Genomic DNA, 18,378 nt, shown 5'->3' on the forward strand with positions numbered 1-18,378 from the left:
CACACACTGAGGCCCCCCCGCAGCCTCCCCGTGTGCCTGATGGAGATGCCTCTGCCCTGGGTGACTCCGTCAGTCCATTAGCTAATGCCCCGGTCTCTGGGCGGGGGGCAGAGGGCCCGCTCCCCTGGAGGCTGGGATGAGAGGCCGGGGCCATAGCGCCAGAGGGGCAGGGGGAGTGTGTGTGTGTCTGTGTGTATGTGTGTGTGTGTGTGTGTGTGTGTGTGGAGGGGCGGGGGTGGCGGGGGGGTGGAGGGGCCCTAAAGCCAGGGCTGAGCAGGAGCTTTGTCAGCAGGCCCGTCTGGGTGCACAGCTAGGAACTCAGTGGGTTTGCAGGGGGAAATCGATACGCTAAAGACAAATAATGCACACACACACACACACACACACACACGCGCACATGCACACACACACACACACACACACACACCCAACACACACCCGACACACAGACACACAACAGACACACAGACACACGCACACACACGCGTGCACACACACACACACACACACACACACACACACACACACACACACACACACACACACAAATATTACATTTTAAAAAGTATCCTTTTGTTTGCATTTTGCTCCACAAACTTTTCCCATAAATACCCTAAAAGTCCTAAATGCTGAAACAATTTATTAATATTTGTCAATGTTTACAGGGTTGCCCTTTACACAGTTTTACGACTCATTTTATAAAACCCTCTTCCTCGCCAGCAACCGAACCTGCTCCCCATGCCAAACTGTCCTCCGAGGAGCGGGTATTACAGGGTAGAATACTTCTCTGTGGAGCGGGCATTACAGGGTAGAATACTTCTCTGTGGAGCGGGCATTACAGGGTAGAATACTTCTCTGAGCAGCGGGCATTACAGGGTAGAATACTTCTCTGAGGAGCGGGTATTACAGGGTAGAATACTTCTCTGTGCTGTTTTGCGCTCCCTACCGCGTGCCTTTGAGTCACTATTTGACTTCTCTGTAGCCTTCGCTAACAGCGGCGGGAAAAAAAAAAAAAGCGCGAGAGCACACTCCCGATACTCGGGCTGAATCACAGCCAACTGAACATTCATCCTCAGTATAGTGCAGTCCCAGTTCACCTCATTATAGGTCTTTATACACAACATCTGCTCATTTTCACATTACAGGAAACTACTCTCTCTCTCTCTCTCTACCTCCCTCTCTCTCCCTCTCTCTCCATAACAGCGGCGGCAGTGGCGTCCGTGGGAGCAGCAGCAGAAGCAGCAGCAGCAGTAGCGGTAGCGGTAGCGGTAGCGGTAGCGGTGGGGCTTTATGGTTAAGATATTGTGCTGGGCTCTATTTGCATGAGGGATGCTGATGCCGGTGAGCCCAATGAGGCTCAGGATGATGCATATCAAATCAGGCCCGCTGAGCGGCAGGGCTTGGGTGGGGTGGGGTGGGGTGGTTGTTGAGTGTGTGTGAGTTTGTGTGTGTGTGTGTGTGAGGGGGGGGGGGGTAATAGGGGGGGGGGGGGGGGGGGGACTCGGTAGACTCTGTGCATGTGAGAGGAAAAGGGAGTGTGTAGCAGAGAGGAAGAGGAGCGATTGCACTGGGGTGCCGTAGAGAGAGAGAAAAGAGACACTGGAGAGAGGAGGAGGAGGAGGAGGAGGAGGAGGAGGAGGAGTGTTGCACTCCAGTGCAGTGGAGTATTGCCCCCGGCCGGTTGTGGGTGCAAAGGCCTGAGGCGGGCCGGGCCGGTTGGCCGTTCGGGGGAGGCCAGGAGAGCTCCTCCACAGGGCCCCCCCACCCCACTCCACCCGAGCCCACCTCCACCACCCCGTTCAGGGGGAGCGCTGAGCCCTGAGAGCTGGCAGATGGATGGGGATCTGTGGATCAATAAAACGCTATCAGGCAGAGCAGCCAGACAGCCGAGTCGCGCTGGGTGTGCGTACGTGTCTGTGCGAGTGTGTGCAGCACTGGGTGTGTGTTTGTGTACCAGTGTGTGTACGTGTCTGTGCGAGTGTGTGCAGCACTGGGTGTGTGTTTGTGTACCAGTGTGTGTACATGTCTGTGCGAGTGTGTGCATCTCTGGGTGTGTGTTTGTGTACCAGTGTGTGTACGTGTCTGTGCGAGTGTGTGCATCTCTGGGTGTGTGTTTGTGTACCAGTGTGTGTACGTGTCTGTGCGAGTGTGTGTCTATGTGTGTGTGTGTGTGTGTGTGTGTGTGTGTATCTGTTGGTGTTTGCGTGCGTGTGTTTGTGTGGTCCTGCCTACAGGCTTGTGTGTAAAGAGGGAAGCCTACCCACTTTCTCTTTTTCGCTCCCTTCCCCACTTTCTCTCCTTTTTTCTACCTTTTACACTCTCCCTTCGTGCCTCTGTCCCTCTCTCCACCCCCCCCCCCCCAACGCACACACACACACACACACACTTCTCTCTTTCTCTGTCTCTCTCTCTCTCACACACAGACTTCTCTCTCACACACACTGACAACATTCTTTCATCTCCCCCACTCTTTCTTTGCCAAGGCTGACCCCTCTCCCCATTCAGTTTAGATATCGTTTTATCTCCAAAACTGAGTGGAGCTCGAGCACTCCTACTTAAATCTGTCATCCTCGCTAAGCCTCCACTCGTGGTCTGCTTTTAGCAACACTCTCTCTCTCTCTCTATTCTTTCTCTCTCTCCCTATTCTCTCTCTCTGGCATTTTTTTGTTTCACGTTTTTGTGTCTGCTTATAGTGCTTAAATCAATTAGTGTCGGGGGCTCATTTTTATTTTGACCAGTGATCACTACCCATGCGGTGTGAATGACTTAAAAAAAAAAAAAAAAGACTAATAAATTAGTAGCATTATATCCGTCTCACACAGCATGGTGAGGGGGTCATAAACAGCGTTGGCCGTTAGCTCATAGTTTCACTTGATTACCTTCCGCCATTACCAACCTTTATAAATCTTATGGGAGCGGGCAACCGTTCACCTTTACTAACTCGCTCATAGTATGGAGATGGCGCTTGTGTAGGTCAATGGGCTCGAGATGTCTTTTGTTTTCCCGGTGGGACAGCGGTTGCCCAGTCAGCCATGTTTACTGCATGCCATGTTCCAGAGCGGGCGGTGTGTGTGTGTTGCATGTGGCTGTGCTCTGTGCGTCTGTGTTAGAGTTTACACACACATTTAGGTCCAGATGGTTCAACAAGGTTAGGTTTCATACTTTGTGAAATGAACGTGGACGTATATTACCACTAGAGTAATAACGCAAATGACAAAAACAGCAAGAAAAACAGCCTATTGGCTTGAGTTTCTGCTGCTGCGTAAAGTTCTATGACTGACCGTAATACAGAATGGCTGCCATATACTACAACAGCACCACTATTTCACTGTAATAGATGAAAGCCTATCTGCTTCTGATCACTGTCATGCTGCCCTGGTCTGGTTTGGCCTCATTTGTATGTGTGTAGGGTGCTGAGAAGATGAATATTTGGGGCTTTGTCAGGACCATTTAGAGGAGGCCTACAGCATCATTTCAAAGTAGCAGAAATGAATCCAACTGTATGTGCATGTGCTTAGGCAAACTAGCTCCCCTATTCTCTCGTCTAATTTAAAATGAAATTAAATCATTTTGTGGGTTAAAGTTTGATTGAGCCATTTGAGACTTGTACAATGCATTATACTTGTGCATTGAGGCCAATTACACCATGATAACTTCATAGTATTGTGATTTTTTGTAATTTATTTTGAGACTGGGTAAAAGATTGTTAATGTTTGTTATGTCATTATAGCATTGCCTCTGTGATTAACAATCTGCACAGTCTAACAGGGAGGCTTCACCGGGCACATAACTTAAGCATTCTGTTCACGTAGCATCTGCTGCAACAATTAGCTTAAACTAGCATCATTGGAACTGCCTACACCAGACGTGATCGTGGCAAGTCTGTTTGAAAAAAATAGACTAGTCTTCTAAAACTACACAAAATATTTTTACACTCAGTTGGGAACCCAGTGTAGCTGGGGGTGCAACTCTGGCAAACTCAAATTTGCTGCGCTTATCATTCAAATTGGCGACGGATTGACCCTGAAATCACCTACTTGAATTTGCGTTGTCAGTATTTCCTGCAGTAGAAATGAATCCACTTTCTTGCTGAGTAGGCCTATTCAAAATTATTCTTAGTATTCAGCATTCAACAGTTGTTCAGATCTCAGATGCCTAGAAGAGCAAATATTTTCACTGTTGGAAAAATCTCAACCATCTAAGGTTATTTGTAAAACAAATCGGTTGTGCAACCTTGGTGTGCTGTTCAGTATTTTAAGAACCACGTGTATCCAGGCAACATCAGACACGTTCTTTTTGTTTGGTCAGTACAAACCAAAGATCATAGAGCGCTATGCGCTGCATTTCATACCACAGAGGGTTATGAGCAGAACACAAAATGTTGGCATACTAGAACTATGGGCAAAGAGCAGTCTAGTCACCATAGTACCGTCAAAGATCGTATAGTTACTAAAATGAATCATAAAGGGGTTTTTCAATGGAATGACTTCCGCCTCCTAAAGGGGCGTGATCGGTGACGAAATAATCGGTTTAGAAAGGTGTAGAATTATTTCTCCCATATAAATACCTCCATTTGCCTCCTAAATGGGAGTGGCAGTTGCGTCACAATGAAACCAGAACTTACCCTCATATGAATCGTCTCGCTTTATAAACCGTCTCTGGTACCGTAGTCGCATAGTATCCTGTTAAGTGGCTGTAATGTGGATTCAATAGGGAAGAAATCACACACAAGTAGAACAGAACCTGATAAAAAATGCCTGAATGAAGCACACATAGTGATACAGTTTTTAAAGGGTTCTTATCCTCATTCCTCCTCAAGATTTGTGAAGAAGTGGACTTTTGGGAAAAGTGTCTCCTCATAGACCGCACACTGCTCTCAATTGATATTCAAAAGCAGTGTGCCCGACAGATACAATTTGCCAGCCTTTGTCACAGGGAGCGGGGAGAGCCTGAGTGCTTGACGTGATGTCTCTGAATGTCATTACGTTCATTTGTTTCAAAGCAAATAGAATAACCTGCGAGATTAGTGGACATAAGAGGTCTACTCCTAGTGCTCATTGGTTCACGGTGCGTCTGAGACAGCCTTTAATAGGTGACCCAAATGGCCTCGCTTCGTCTGAGACAGCCTTTAATAGGTGACCCAAACGTCCTCGCTTCGTCCGCAAGCGTCAGAGCCGGACATCAGCTTGATAGCAGTGAGGACGAGCCGTGGGCCGAGGGTTTACTTTTCACATGCTTTTATTGTGTGTGGCGAACAACAGGGAAACAAGAGGGGAAACGTATTGTCGCATGTATTTTTTATTTTGTGTGTGTGTGTGTGTGTGTGTGTGTGTGCGTGTGTGTGTGTGTGTGTATGTGTATGTGTGTGCGCGTGTGTGTGTGTGTGTGTGATTAATTAAAGCTGTCAAGCAGTGTCCTGTTGTCTTGAGGATAATCTCTCTCCCTCATCTATGATGCCTGTAAACCTGGAAGGTATATGTGAATTTGCTTCTAAATGTTAAACAGATTCAGTCTGTCAGAAAGTGTTGCCTTGGGTACGCAAAAAAAGCATTTAGCTGTTAGTGCCAAACATGTTCTTGAACATCATACCGTAGGATTTGACTGGCATACAGTTTGGTTGATATGAAAAAATGACCCAGTTGTATTGAATGTGAGTAGGCTACTGTATGTACTATCAAAGATTCTACAGTAGAACAGAGCTCTGTTCTAGAATCTTTGGTAGGAATCAAGTGGAAAGAACATGACCAGAATAGAGCCACAGGAAGTGACAGATGAGGAAGGAGACACCTCATCACGTCCTTTTTTATTTTGGATGTGTGCACGCATCAGCATCTTACGGATAAATATGTCTACAGGAGTGAGATGTTTATGGCCAAGTCGATAGCCTATGTGTGAAATCTCACAGAGACAGCAAACACATACTCATCTCTTAACTGTGATTATGCAAAAAATAAATAAATAAATAAATAAAAGAGTGAATTAGTCACATTACCTAATGATCAAAAAGCGTAAATGTGGAATAAAAGTGCTGTTTTGAGGGCCTTTTTATGTACACCCCAGAGACTGCATATTAGAGCGTCTAAACGGCTCTCATTATGTTTTGGCCAATTTCTCAAAGACTGAGAATCGCCAGCAAAGACTTGTTGTACCAGCGGATTACAATAGACAGCCTTACAAAAGGCAAGTAGCTGGGGGGGAAACAACATCGGCTCCTCATCTTTAGAATAGTCAAAAGCTTCCTTTTTTTTGTAAATGTCTGTGTGTGTGTGTGTGTCTGCCATTGTAGAGCTGCTTAGACAAAGGATTATTGAAGGATTCCTTCACTTGCTGGGCAATCAACAATTGGAGCCGCTGGTGTGAACATGGCCTGCGGGAGAGAAGAAAAGGGGCTTGCGCTGCTGTCAGAGTGTCTTCTGGGCAATTACCAATCCATGCCGATTTGAGCAGCAGACTTTTTTTTTTTGTACTCTGCGTTTCAATAAGTGTGGAGAAAAATGAGGAGGGGTGCGGGGGGAAAAGAGAGAGAAAAAAAGATGAGAAAGGGGGGAAGATTGAAATGGAAGAAAAAAAATCTACAGGGCCTGCCGGACTCAGCTAAGCATTTAATCAGCAGGGCTCTGAGAATACACACGATCCAGTAATCGTCTTTGACCTTGACATTGACAACAAGGTCACAGGGGAGCTGTAGTATTTGCATTCTGGCAAATGATTTTCAGAGAACAATTAGTAAACTGGATAAGCAGACAATGTCTGTGGGTATAAATGTGTGTCTGTGTGTGTGTGTGTGTGTGTGTGTGTGTCTGTGCGCGCGTGTGTGTGCGTGCACGTGCTTGCGTGTATGTCTGAATGTGTCTGTGTGCATGTGTGCATTGTGTGTGTGTTAAACCTGTTTCCTTTCATCTTCAACTCATTGAAGATTGTGAGCTGATCCTGTGTAGTCGGGTCAGATGCCTTGTTTGCAGTGCACACCTGCACCTGAGACATAATCCACCCTGTGTTATGGTTTGACAGAAAGAGAGTACAAAGCAAAGTATAAGGCCAATCTTGGTCATCTTCAGTGCAACAGCTGGTGGGGGTCTCATTTCTTCATTGAAGTGCATCTGCTGGATGACAGCAAAGGTGTGTTCCTTGAAGAAAGGCATACGTCGTAGCAAACGTTGTGTGACATTTGACCACAAACAGTGACATTTGACCGATTTTGTGGAAACATCCCATGTCAACGGTAAAACTTAGTCAAACTTAGAGTACTATGGAGAACTACCTCCTCAAACTGTGTTTGAGTTTTCTGCAAAACGTTTGCGGAAAACTCAAACAGAAAACTGTTTGAAAACGTTCGCCTACTTTAACACACGTCTGATGTTGACGTTTACGTATCAGTTTGCGACGGAAGGGAGAGTGGCCAGTGGGGTGGCAGGGGTGGAGCCTTGCCCTCGCTGACCCCTAGACACACACACACAGCCCTGCGCTGACCCCTAGTAGACCAGGAGCCCAGAGGGGTCAGCCTAGTTGGGAAGGTTACCAATTTTTATTGATACTACGATGTCTGGCATGGTCCCCAGATAGAGGAACGGCACATCTGCCGGGTTCCCTCTGGTGGGTGTGGCCAGGGGGGGTGTAAAACTAGCACCCCAAAAATGGGCTAGATTAGTTGGTGAGGTTACCACTTGAAACCTGTTGCAAATTGTTTGCCATGGTCCCCTGATTGAGGAATGGCCACTGCCAGATGTTTTTAGTGGTGGGCGGGGCTTGCCAGACATCATTAAGTAAGGGGTGGAAAATGGGCTAGATCAGTTGGTGAGGTTACCACTTGAAACCTGTTACAAATTGTTCATCATAGTCCCCTGATAGAGAAATGACCACTGCCAGACATTTTTAGTGGTGGGTTACCCCCGGCAGACGCCCCCGAATGATGACACCCCCAAAAATGGGCTAGATCAGTTGGTGAGGTTACCACTTGAAACCTGTTGTAAATTGTTCATCATAGTCCCCTGATAGAGAAATGACCATTGCCAGACATTTTTTGTGGTGGGTTACCCCCGGCAGACACCCCCATATGATGACACCCCCAAAAATGGGCTGGATCAGTTGGTGAGGTTACCTATTCAAACCTGTTTAAAAAAATGTCAATATGGTCCTCTGACAGAAAAATTACCACAGCCAGACATTTTTGTTGGTGGGTTACACCAGCAGATGCCCCTGTATGATGGCACCTCAAAAATGGACTAGATCAGCTGGTGAGGCTACCAATTGTTAGACGCCTGCAACTGCCAGAGTTAGGCCTATTTCAGACCAGAATGGGGAATTGGGACGAGACGAAAGCGATTTTTACCGGCGGTGGCGAAAATGGAAACAGAACTTTGCTTTTATTTTTATTTTATTTCAAGTTATTTTATTTTACATCATGTTTATCTTACTTTACTGTACAGCACATTGAATTGCATTTATGTATGAAATGCACTATACAAATAAAATTGCCTTGCCTTGCCTTCCACACCAACACGATGGTAGACAGGCGGCAGCGGCGCGGGAGCTGCTCTGCATTTGGAAAATAGAGCTTGAGCAGAATTTTGACGGCAGTGGCAGGTAGTGTCCTGTTGAAATGAATGGCAAAGTAGCAAACTAGCATTGTATATGGGGAGATTTTGAACAGGACTGGCTGTGCTCGCCAACACTGTCGGTGCGAAAGGCCGAGTAGAACACACCGCCTGATACCCGGCTGTCTTCTCGCTGCTGACACGCCACGCTCTTGTGTGTATCTGGCCCTATATCCCAAAAACGGGCCACAAAGCTTGCCCAAAAACTTTGGCTTGCCACACAAAGCGACTTCATGTATTATAGAGTACAAACTCACAAGATTTATTGCAAAAAAGGTTGACCATCTAGACAGTGAAGGTCTCAAGGACTGGTGAAAATTCGAGCACTTCTTTAAATTTAATGAGCAAAACATAAAGTCGCCTGTATTAAAAGTCGGTCATTGTAGAAGCCTTGGCCTCCGAAATCAAATCTTTTTATGTACCAATTATAGACCATTAGCACACACAATTTGGTGCAAATCGGTCCACTCTTTCAAAAGGTAAAGCATTTACACAAAATACCTTTCTGAGTGGCCAGCAAAAAATAATAATTTCAATCAAAAAGATCCATGTCACTTTTTTTCTAACACACTGTACGGGATAAAGGAGCTGATCCTTGCCACATGTACAGTAATATCCCATCATCTGAAGGCCTCAGATCACCACTCCAGATTTTTTTTTTTCAAATCTAAAGTGGTCAATTGATGGGATTGGACTGTCATTTGGATCGAGCTGAAGACTGCTGAAGGTTGGTTCAAACATTTTCTATTATCATTTAATATAATTTTGTATCATTATATAGTCCTATCTTTCTTTGCCCCTTATTGTTGAGCTCTACATTTATGTATGTATGTATGTATGTATGTATGTATGTATACATGTATGTATGTACGTGTGTACTAGGGCCGTAATGATATTGTATCGAACCGAGAAATTGTGATACACAGATTCACAATACTGTATCGCGATATAAGGAGGCAGTATCATGATACGCCCTTTTAACGTTTTGATATCGATCAGGCCAGAAAACTACATGATATGAAGTGATAGTGCTTCCAAACAATCATTATTATATAGAAACTTTTAAAAAGTAACAGTAGCCTCTTGTAACCTGTTCTACCTATAAACTATCATAGTTTTTATTCATAAAGTTTATAATGTTGGCAAATGTGAAATAGTGTGGTGTATCGAACTGTAGCTCATGAATAGTGATTCAAACCGAATCATGAGTTGAGTGTATCGTTACACTTCTAGTGTGTACATATCTCTGTATATCAGAAGGTTACAAAATCACTGCCTGAAAACCCATTCTTCCAGATGGTTTAGGATCTAAGAGACTAAGTATTTGAATTGATAGGCCTGAATATTTAATTGATAGGCCTAAGAATTATGTAAGTCTATAGCCTCCTACAATGAATTCTGTTGGTCATTTGATCATTATCTTATCATCATCATCTATCTTGCGTCAGAGAACAATGGCTTTGAAGAAGGACTGGGCCAACAAAGTATGCCACTTATCAGTGGAATTAATGAAAATGCAGAGGTTAGTACTTTATTTGACCACTGGCTATTCTTCTGTGCCCTCATTCTGTGCCCTCATTTATTCACAAAATCATAATTAATTGAATGTACATATGTTGTATCTGAATGGGAAACATTAGAACTGAACCAGCTCAACTGACAACTCTCTTTGACATTAAGTGGCATACTTTGTTGGCCCAGTCCTTCTTCAAAGCCATTGTTCTCTGTTGGCTCTTCTCCCACCTCGTTGTCACTGTCCATCTCAGTACATTTCAGCACACTGACGCAAGATAGATGATGATGATAAGATAATGATCAAATGACCAACAGAATTCATTGTAGGAGGCTATAGACTTACATAATTCTTAGGCCTATCAATTAAATATTCAGGCCTATCAATTCAAATACTTAGTCTCTTATATCCTAAGCCATCTGGAAGAATGGGCTTTCAGGCAGTGATTTTGTAACCTTCTGATATACAGAGATATGTACACACTAGAAGTGTAACGATACACTCAACTCACGATTCGGTTTGAATCACTATTCATGAGCTACAGTTCGATACACCACACTATTTCACATTTGCCAACATTATAAACTTTATGAATAAAAACTATGATAGTTTATAGGTAGAACAGGTTACAAGAGGCTACTGTTACTTTTTAAAAGTTTCTATATAATAATGATTGTTTGGAAGCACTATCACTTCATATCATGTAGTTTTCTGGCCTGATCGATATCAAAACGTTAAAAGGGCGTATCATGATACTGCCTCCTTATATCGCGATACAGTATTGTGAATCTGTGTATCACAATTTCTCGGTTCGATACAATATCATTACGGCCCTAGTACACACGTACATACATACATGTATACATACATACATACATACATACATACATACATAAATGTAGAGCTCAACAATAAGGGGCAAAGAAAGATAGGACTATATAATGATACAAAATTATATTAAATGATAATAGAAAATGTTTGAACCAACCTTCAGCAGTCTTCAGCTCGATCCAAATGACAGTCCAATCCCATCAATTGACCACTTTAGATTTGAAAAAAAAAAATCTGGAGTGGTGATCTGAGGCCTTCAGATGATGGGATATTACTGTACATGTGGCAAGGATCAGCTCCTTTATCCCGTACAGTGTGTTAGAAAAAAAGTGACATGGATCTTTTTGATTGAAATTATTATTTTTTGCTGGCCACTCAGAAAGGTATTTTGTGTAAATGCTTTACCTTTTGAAAGAGTGGACAGATTTGCACCAAATTGTGTGTGCTAATGGTCTATAATTGGTACATAAAAAGATTTGATTTCGGAGGCCAAGGCTTCTACAATGACCGACTTTTAATACAGGCGACTTTATGTTTTGCTCATTAAATTTAAAGAAGTGCTCGAATTTTCACCAGTCCTTGAGACCTTCACTGTCTAGATGGTCAACCTTTTTTGCAATAAATCTTGTGAGTTTGTACTCTATAATACATGAAGTCGCTTTGTGTGGCAAGCCAAAGTTTTTGGGCAAGCTTTGTGGCCCGTTTTTGGGATATAGGGCCAGATACACACAAGAGCGTGGCGTGTCAGCAGTGAGAAGACAGCCGGGTATCAGGCGGTGTGTTCTACTCGGCCTTTCGCACCGACAGTGTTGGCGAGCACAGCCAGTCCTGTTCAAAATCTCCCCATATACAATGCTAGTTTGCTACTTTGCCATTCATTTCAACAGGACACTACCTGCCACTGCCGTCAAAATTCTGCTCAAGCTCTATTTTCCAAATGCAGAGCAGCTCCCGCGCCGCTGCCGCCTGTCTACCATCGTGTTGGTGTGGAAGGCAAGGCAAGGCAATTTTATTTGTATAGTGCATTTCATACATAAATGCAATTCAATGTGCTGTACAGTAAAGTAAGATAAACATGATGTAAAATAAAATAACTTGAAATAAAATAAAAATAAAAGCAAAGTTCTGTTTCCATTTTCGCCACCGCCGGTAAAAATCGCTTTCGTCTCGTCCCAATTCCCCATTCTGGTCTGAAATAGGCCTAACTCTGGCAGTTGCAGGCGTCTAACAATTGGTAGCCTCACCAGCTGATCTAGTCCATTTTTGAGGTGCCATCATACAGGGGCATCTGCTGGTGTAACCCACCAACAAAAATGTCTGGCTGTGGTAATTTTTCTGTCAGAGGACCATATTGACATTTTTTTAAACAGGTTTGAATAGGTAACCTCACCAACTGATCCAGCCCATTTTTGGGGGTGTCATCATATGGGGGTGTCTGCCGGGGGTAACCCACCACAAAAAATGTCTGGCAATGGTCATTTCTCTATCAGGGGACTATGATGAACAATTTGTAACAGGTTTCAAGTGGTAACCTCACCAACTGATCTAGCCCATTTTCCACCCCTTACTTAATGATGTCTGGCAAGCCCCGCCCACCACTAAAAACATCTGGCAGTGGCCATTCCTCAATCAGGGGACCATGGCAAACAATTTGCAACAGGTTTCAAGTGGTAACCTCACCAACTAATCTAGCCCATTTTTGGGGTGCTAGTTTTACACCCCCCCTGGCCACACCCACCAGAGGGAACCCGGCAGATGTGCCGTTCCTCTATCTGGGGACCATGCCAGACATCGTAGTATCAATAAAAATTGGTAACCTTCCCAACTAGGCTGACCCCTCTGGGCTCCTGGTCTATAGACACACACACACAGCCTCTGCGCTGGCCCCTAGACACACACACAGCCCTCGCTGACCCCCAGACACACACACAGCCCCTGCGCTGACCCTTAGACACACACACACAGCCCTGTGCTGGCCGCTCCTCGGGCCCCATAAATCCAGCGCTCAGATCCCAGCGGGCGTGGTCGCCTCCCGGCTCCAGGCTCCAGGCTCCAGGCTCCAGGCTCCAGGCTCCAGGGTCTGGCAAGATCAATCCAAGGTGGAGCGGCTGCAAGCCTCAGCAGCTTTTGTGCAGCCGCTCTAAGTGCAGATAGATTAAATCAGCAGGGGGAGCGAGAGGTTCTGCATGCAGAGACACAGAGGGGGGGGGTGGTGGCCAAGCAGGGGGTGTCAGGAGCAAAGCGTTCACGGTGGTAGTGGTGGTGGTGGTGGTGGGGGGGGGGGGGGGGGGGGGCTGTGCAGTCTTGCTCTGACCTGCATGGGAAAGGCAGCAAGGTGTGAGATCAGGTGTTGTCATGTTTGATGTTATCTCTCGTTTTTTTTTGGGGGGGGGGGGGTAAAATCGTTCTACTCGCTCTTAGATATGCCCAGATAACAGTCCTGCAAGAAAAGATATCACCAGATCATATAACAGTCTTTTGTTTTCTCTACTAGTAATTACACGTGTAAGCAGTTATGTTTGATGGTGTTGCTGCAAAACAGAAACAAAGTGTGTCCTTGCCATGTGCGCGTGTCACCAGATGGGCCTGCAGTCAGTATTAGCGCACACATGGAGCGCGGGGCGCTAACCTAGCGCTAACTCTCTGCAGTCAGTAGCCTATACGGTATTGGTCACTATGTAACGCACACATGGAGCGCGGGGCGCTAACCTAGTGCTAACTCTCTGCAGTCAGTATACGGTATTGGTCACTATGTAACGCACACATGGAGCGCGGGGCGCTAACCTAGCGCTAACTCTCTGCAGTCAATATACAGTATTGGTCACTATGTAGCGCACACATGGAGCGCGGGGCGCTAGCCTAGCGCTAACTCTCTGCAGTCAGTATACAGTATTGGTCACTATGTAGCCCACACATGGAGCGCAGGGCGCTAACCTAGCGCTAACTCTCTGCAGTCAGTATACGGTATTGGTCACTATGTAACGCACACATGGAGCGCGGGGCGCTAACCTAGCGCTAACTCTCTGCAGTCAATATACAGTATTGGTCACTATGTAACGCACACATGGAGCGCGGGGCGCTAACCTAGCGCTAACTCTCTGCAGTCAATATACAGTATTGGTCACTATGTAGCGCACACATGGAGTGCAGGGCGCTAACCTAGCGCTAACTCTCTTTTCCAGTGACCCATGGAGTGGACGGGGGACCCTGCCAAAGGAAGTTCTGCGGCCGGGGACGCCAGTGTGTGGTGGCGCTGCGGACGGGTCAGGCTGAGTGCGTGTGCCAGGAGAAATGCCACCCCACGTTTGTGCCCGTGTGCGGTTCCGACGGCAGATTCTACGAGAACCACTGCGAGGTGTACCGCAGCTCCTGCCTCCTGAAGAAAAGAGTGTACGTGGTGCACAGCAAGGACTGCTTCTTCAAAGGTAAGACTTGCTGTGACCTCAATACTCAGGCTTTTGCTGGTAGTTGTTTTCAGTTGGTCTTCTTAACCGTTGAAATGTCTCGTGAATGAAAAATGAATTCTTTGCTGGTTCACTTAGCAGTGCAATAATAAATCGTTTGTAGTTTGATGATTGTGGGAGGTTGCTATTGAACGCTTTTGGATTTAGTCCATTGCTTAGGAATGACTTAGTTGTCCATTTACTTGCTAATTACAATGATCTCCTAAGGAGTTGTTTGTCTATGTTAATGAGTTCAATTGAATGCAGTGCACCCACTGTATTTTTAGTGCCATGTGTAACTTACTGATTCTAATTAGAGTGAAACGCCATAAAATCCCATGATGAAAACACTGCGCTCGATAAGCAGCGTGACCCCAGGTTAGCATGTGGATTAACATACTTCAGCAAACTGCTTGAAGCGGGGAGGCAGTTAAGAACCCCTCATAAAATAACAGGGTTTGTTCCCAGCATGGTGGACATGAGCCATAGAGTTGCGATTAATGGCGAGTTTGAATAAAAATATTCACCTTATTAAAATTGCTCATAAACAGTGATTTATTTTCTGTTTTACTGCATTTTCTGTGGTCATTTGAATTATTATGAGAACAAAGCAGTTATTTAGCGTTGGTATAAACAGGCTGTAATTATACGCTACTCTCTCTCAGCATGATCCCTAGATTCATATCAGCGGAATTTTCCGGAATGGGGCGTAGATTCCATTCAGTGCATTCTCGCCCATAGACGGCCAGCCAACACTGTTCCATTCTCTAACCCCCTTCCACCCCATAAATCACAAAGGGCATTAAAAACCACTATCACCACCCCACCCCTACAACCCCCCCAGATGATATTTTAAATGTCATCTTTTACAAGTAGCTCTATGTCATATTTTGTTGACCGTATACTGGGCTGGCCACTGGAAAGTCGTTCTGCACACGAGTGAATTAGTCACGCTGGAGGTGTAGCGGAGCGGCGCCAGGCCTGGGCATCACTCAAGGTCATTTGCACCTTGTCCTGATAAAACCACCCCCGCCACCAGCGGAGGCATTCGCCCTGCATGACAACCCCCTGACATTTACCCGCAAGTGAACGGGTTTACTATAGCAGGGCGGCATGGCATGGCATGCACTCACACAGGAAGCAGAAAAAAACAATAAAAACAAAAACAAACAAACAAAAAAAGCATGCCTTTGGCTGTTGTGGGGGGGGTTGTGGGAGTGTGGAGGAAAAAAAAACCCTTCTCAGTCATTTCAAATTAGAGAGGAAAAAGATCCCCAGCTGACGATGCCATGCATGCTTAATCCAAATTAGGCAGGTGTTCAGTCGCCACATTACACACTATCGGCTCTCCACCAGCAGGTCGACTCCACGCAGGCATTCAAATGAGCAGCAGCACACAAATGTCAGCGCCGATTTCCCCCCCCCCGGCGTCTCTTCTCGGGATAGAGAGGCGACAGAGAGAGGGGGGGGCGGGGGGGGGGGGGGGGGGGGCAGGTGGAGGCGGAGCAGGAGATGGAGGCGTACGGGAAGCACGGAGGAATGGGCGAAAGCAGGCAAGGTTGTTTGTAAAGAGATTTGAAAGATATGCTGCGTCAGAGCTTTTTTTTTTTTCTTCTCTCCCTCCTTTTTCCTGTCTGTAAACACACCGCTATGAATCAGCCTGCAGATTCTACGGGAGTAAATTGTGAACGACAGACTTTCAGATTCATTTAGCATTTCGGGAAATACTTGTGCGCGTGAGCGCTAGCTCTGTAAGGAATTTTAAACTGCTACAGTGTCTTAGTGTACCGTAGCAGTGACAATGGTGCAGCAGCAAGAGCTTATTAGAATAACACACTTTGAGGCGCTCTGTTTCTGATTGCACCAGCACTTCTCAGTGACTTTAAGTAGAAGCTATTGTCTAATTGCTGACTGGGCTATCACAATGGAACTAACATTTAATGGGCATCAATAATGAAAGTGAACCAACTCAATAGTTGTACTTTTTTTAAAACATAACTTTGATCTCTTTTCAGACGCTCTCACAATGTTTCTCAGTCGTTACTCGAAAACATGAAATCGCTTGAATGCTGCACGTGTCAAGCTCCCTGCGATGGAATCAAGTTTGTAATCAAGTGTTCTATTTGTGTCATTGATCTCGGGGCCCTGTCCACTCGCGAGCGGCAATTTTTGTGCTAGCCTGGCATTGCGTTTTGAGAGTGATTGTTTATTCTGGCATCACCCGCAGGGCCTCTCGCTCGGACTGCCATGCCAGCCTCACCTTTAATAGATATAGATGGGCCAGGGTGCACGTTGGAGGGGACTGATGGGAGTGGGGAAGAGGCTAGGCTTGGGGCTATCGATTTCCCCCCCTCTTCTCCATTCTCTCAACCTGTCTACCTCCACAACATAGCCCTGTTCTCCCCCCCCCCCCCTTAAACACAGAGACACTCTTTCAACACACCTTTTTTTGATGCCAATAGAGGGAGACTGCAGTCTCCACAGTATTCAATAGTATTGATGTAAGCCTTTGGCTTTTGGCTTGTAACCTCTGACAGGCTGCAGAAATGATTGTGCTGAGCTCTGTGAAGGCCTGTGTGTTTCACAGTGATGGTCAGGCAGCACAGTAGAGGCTCATGGTCTTTGTATGATTCTTGATGACAAGACGTTGTAGTCTACCACCAGAATCCCTGTGGAAAGGTGGTCTTCTAGAATCTACTGTGACGTCAATGATGTAACAAAGTTGTTTTTCTTTTCCACAGTGAAGATGCAAAACCACACATGCATAGATACACACAAACCCACACCCACACACACACATGTTCAAATTCACATATTCACGGAGCTCGACTGTTTACGGCGCACATTTTCACAAACCTAATTTTCAAAGGGATTATTACAAGCAGACAAATCTCTGTGGATTCATTTAGATGAGAACAGATAGCGCTTTGACTCCCACACAGTGTCACGTAATTAAATATCCACTCCATTCTAAACTCTAGCAGCAATAACACCTTTTTTTTTCAGTTTTCAAACTGTTGTAAAAAAAAAAAGAAACGCTCTCTGTCTTTGGCTGATAATTAAAGAGTTATGGCACTTCAGGTCGCCCTCATCCGTGACCTCTCTTTGATTAAAACCGCGCTCGGCCAAAACAATGCGAAAAAAAAAAAAGAAGCCCAGGCAACCCCCTCGTCGGGCTGTTTGAATAGCTTTCATCTCAGCGAGAGCTAAAGTGGCGGGCAGAGCACAACAAAGCGCCCGGCTGTTTTCGCTCGGCCGGCCAGCGCAGCAGGGGGTTCGGCTGGCCTGTGAAGCGGCGGCGGCGGGAGCTGACCGCTTCATCCGGCCCCTCCGGAGGTTTGAACCCCGACGCTCCGACTTCTCCACCCACCCGGCGCTGCTGCCGCTGCCGCCAGAGTCCACTCCGACACCGACGCGCAAATTAACCGCGCCGAGGTCACGACGAGTTTAGATCCCCCCCGAGCCCCAGACACCGAAGGGGCCCTCGCGCCGTGACACACGGGATAATGATCAGTCTCCGCGCCCCGACGGAGACGTCCGCTGACACGCCGCAGACCCCCACTCTCTCCCTTTGGGTGTGTGCGCGCGCTGGCTTACGGCGTTTGATTGCTCTTATCCTCTCGTTTGCCTCTGACGGCGGCCGAGCCTGGTTATTTCATTAGACGTCGGAGCCTCCCCTGGATCGAGTGCTCGGCTTGTCACGGCCTACGCCCCTGCTCCCGACGTGTATCATCAACACCTCCCACCCGACACCCCGAGGTGTTCGAAGCACTTAGATCGAGCTGCAAAACAGCTGTATAATGACTTGCCCTTCATGAGCTAAACATGAACTGTCTGCCATGCCACAGGGAACTGTCTGTCCATGTTCCGCATTCACTCTTAAGACTCCTGTTGAAGCCATTAGGTTCGCCATTATGTTCACTATTGTCTCCCTTTGAGGAAAGACAGACTAAATCTAAATGATCGCGACGTAATCTCTTTATAGTAATGAGAGACA

The 18,378-nt window shown here is 46.1% G+C and overlaps 1 protein-coding gene across 1 annotated transcript in view; it reads left to right on the plus strand.

The window, feature by feature from the left end:
* The window catches only part of fstl4 (follistatin-like 4), a 114,993-nt gene that overhangs the window by 34,449 nt on the left and 62,166 nt on the right, over window positions 1–18,378 (plus strand). The window contains exon 3 of the mRNA XM_062535820.1: window positions 14,121–14,363. Within this exon, the coding sequence (XP_062391804.1) occupies window positions 14,121–14,363 (243 nt within the window). The remainder of the gene's footprint in view (window positions 1–14,120; window positions 14,364–18,378) is intronic.

This window comes from Sardina pilchardus, chromosome 5, assembly GCF_963854185.1.
Source record: "Sardina pilchardus chromosome 5, fSarPil1.1, whole genome shotgun sequence".
NCBI classification, from domain to species: domain Eukaryota; kingdom Metazoa; phylum Chordata; class Actinopteri; order Clupeiformes; family Clupeidae; genus Sardina; species Sardina pilchardus.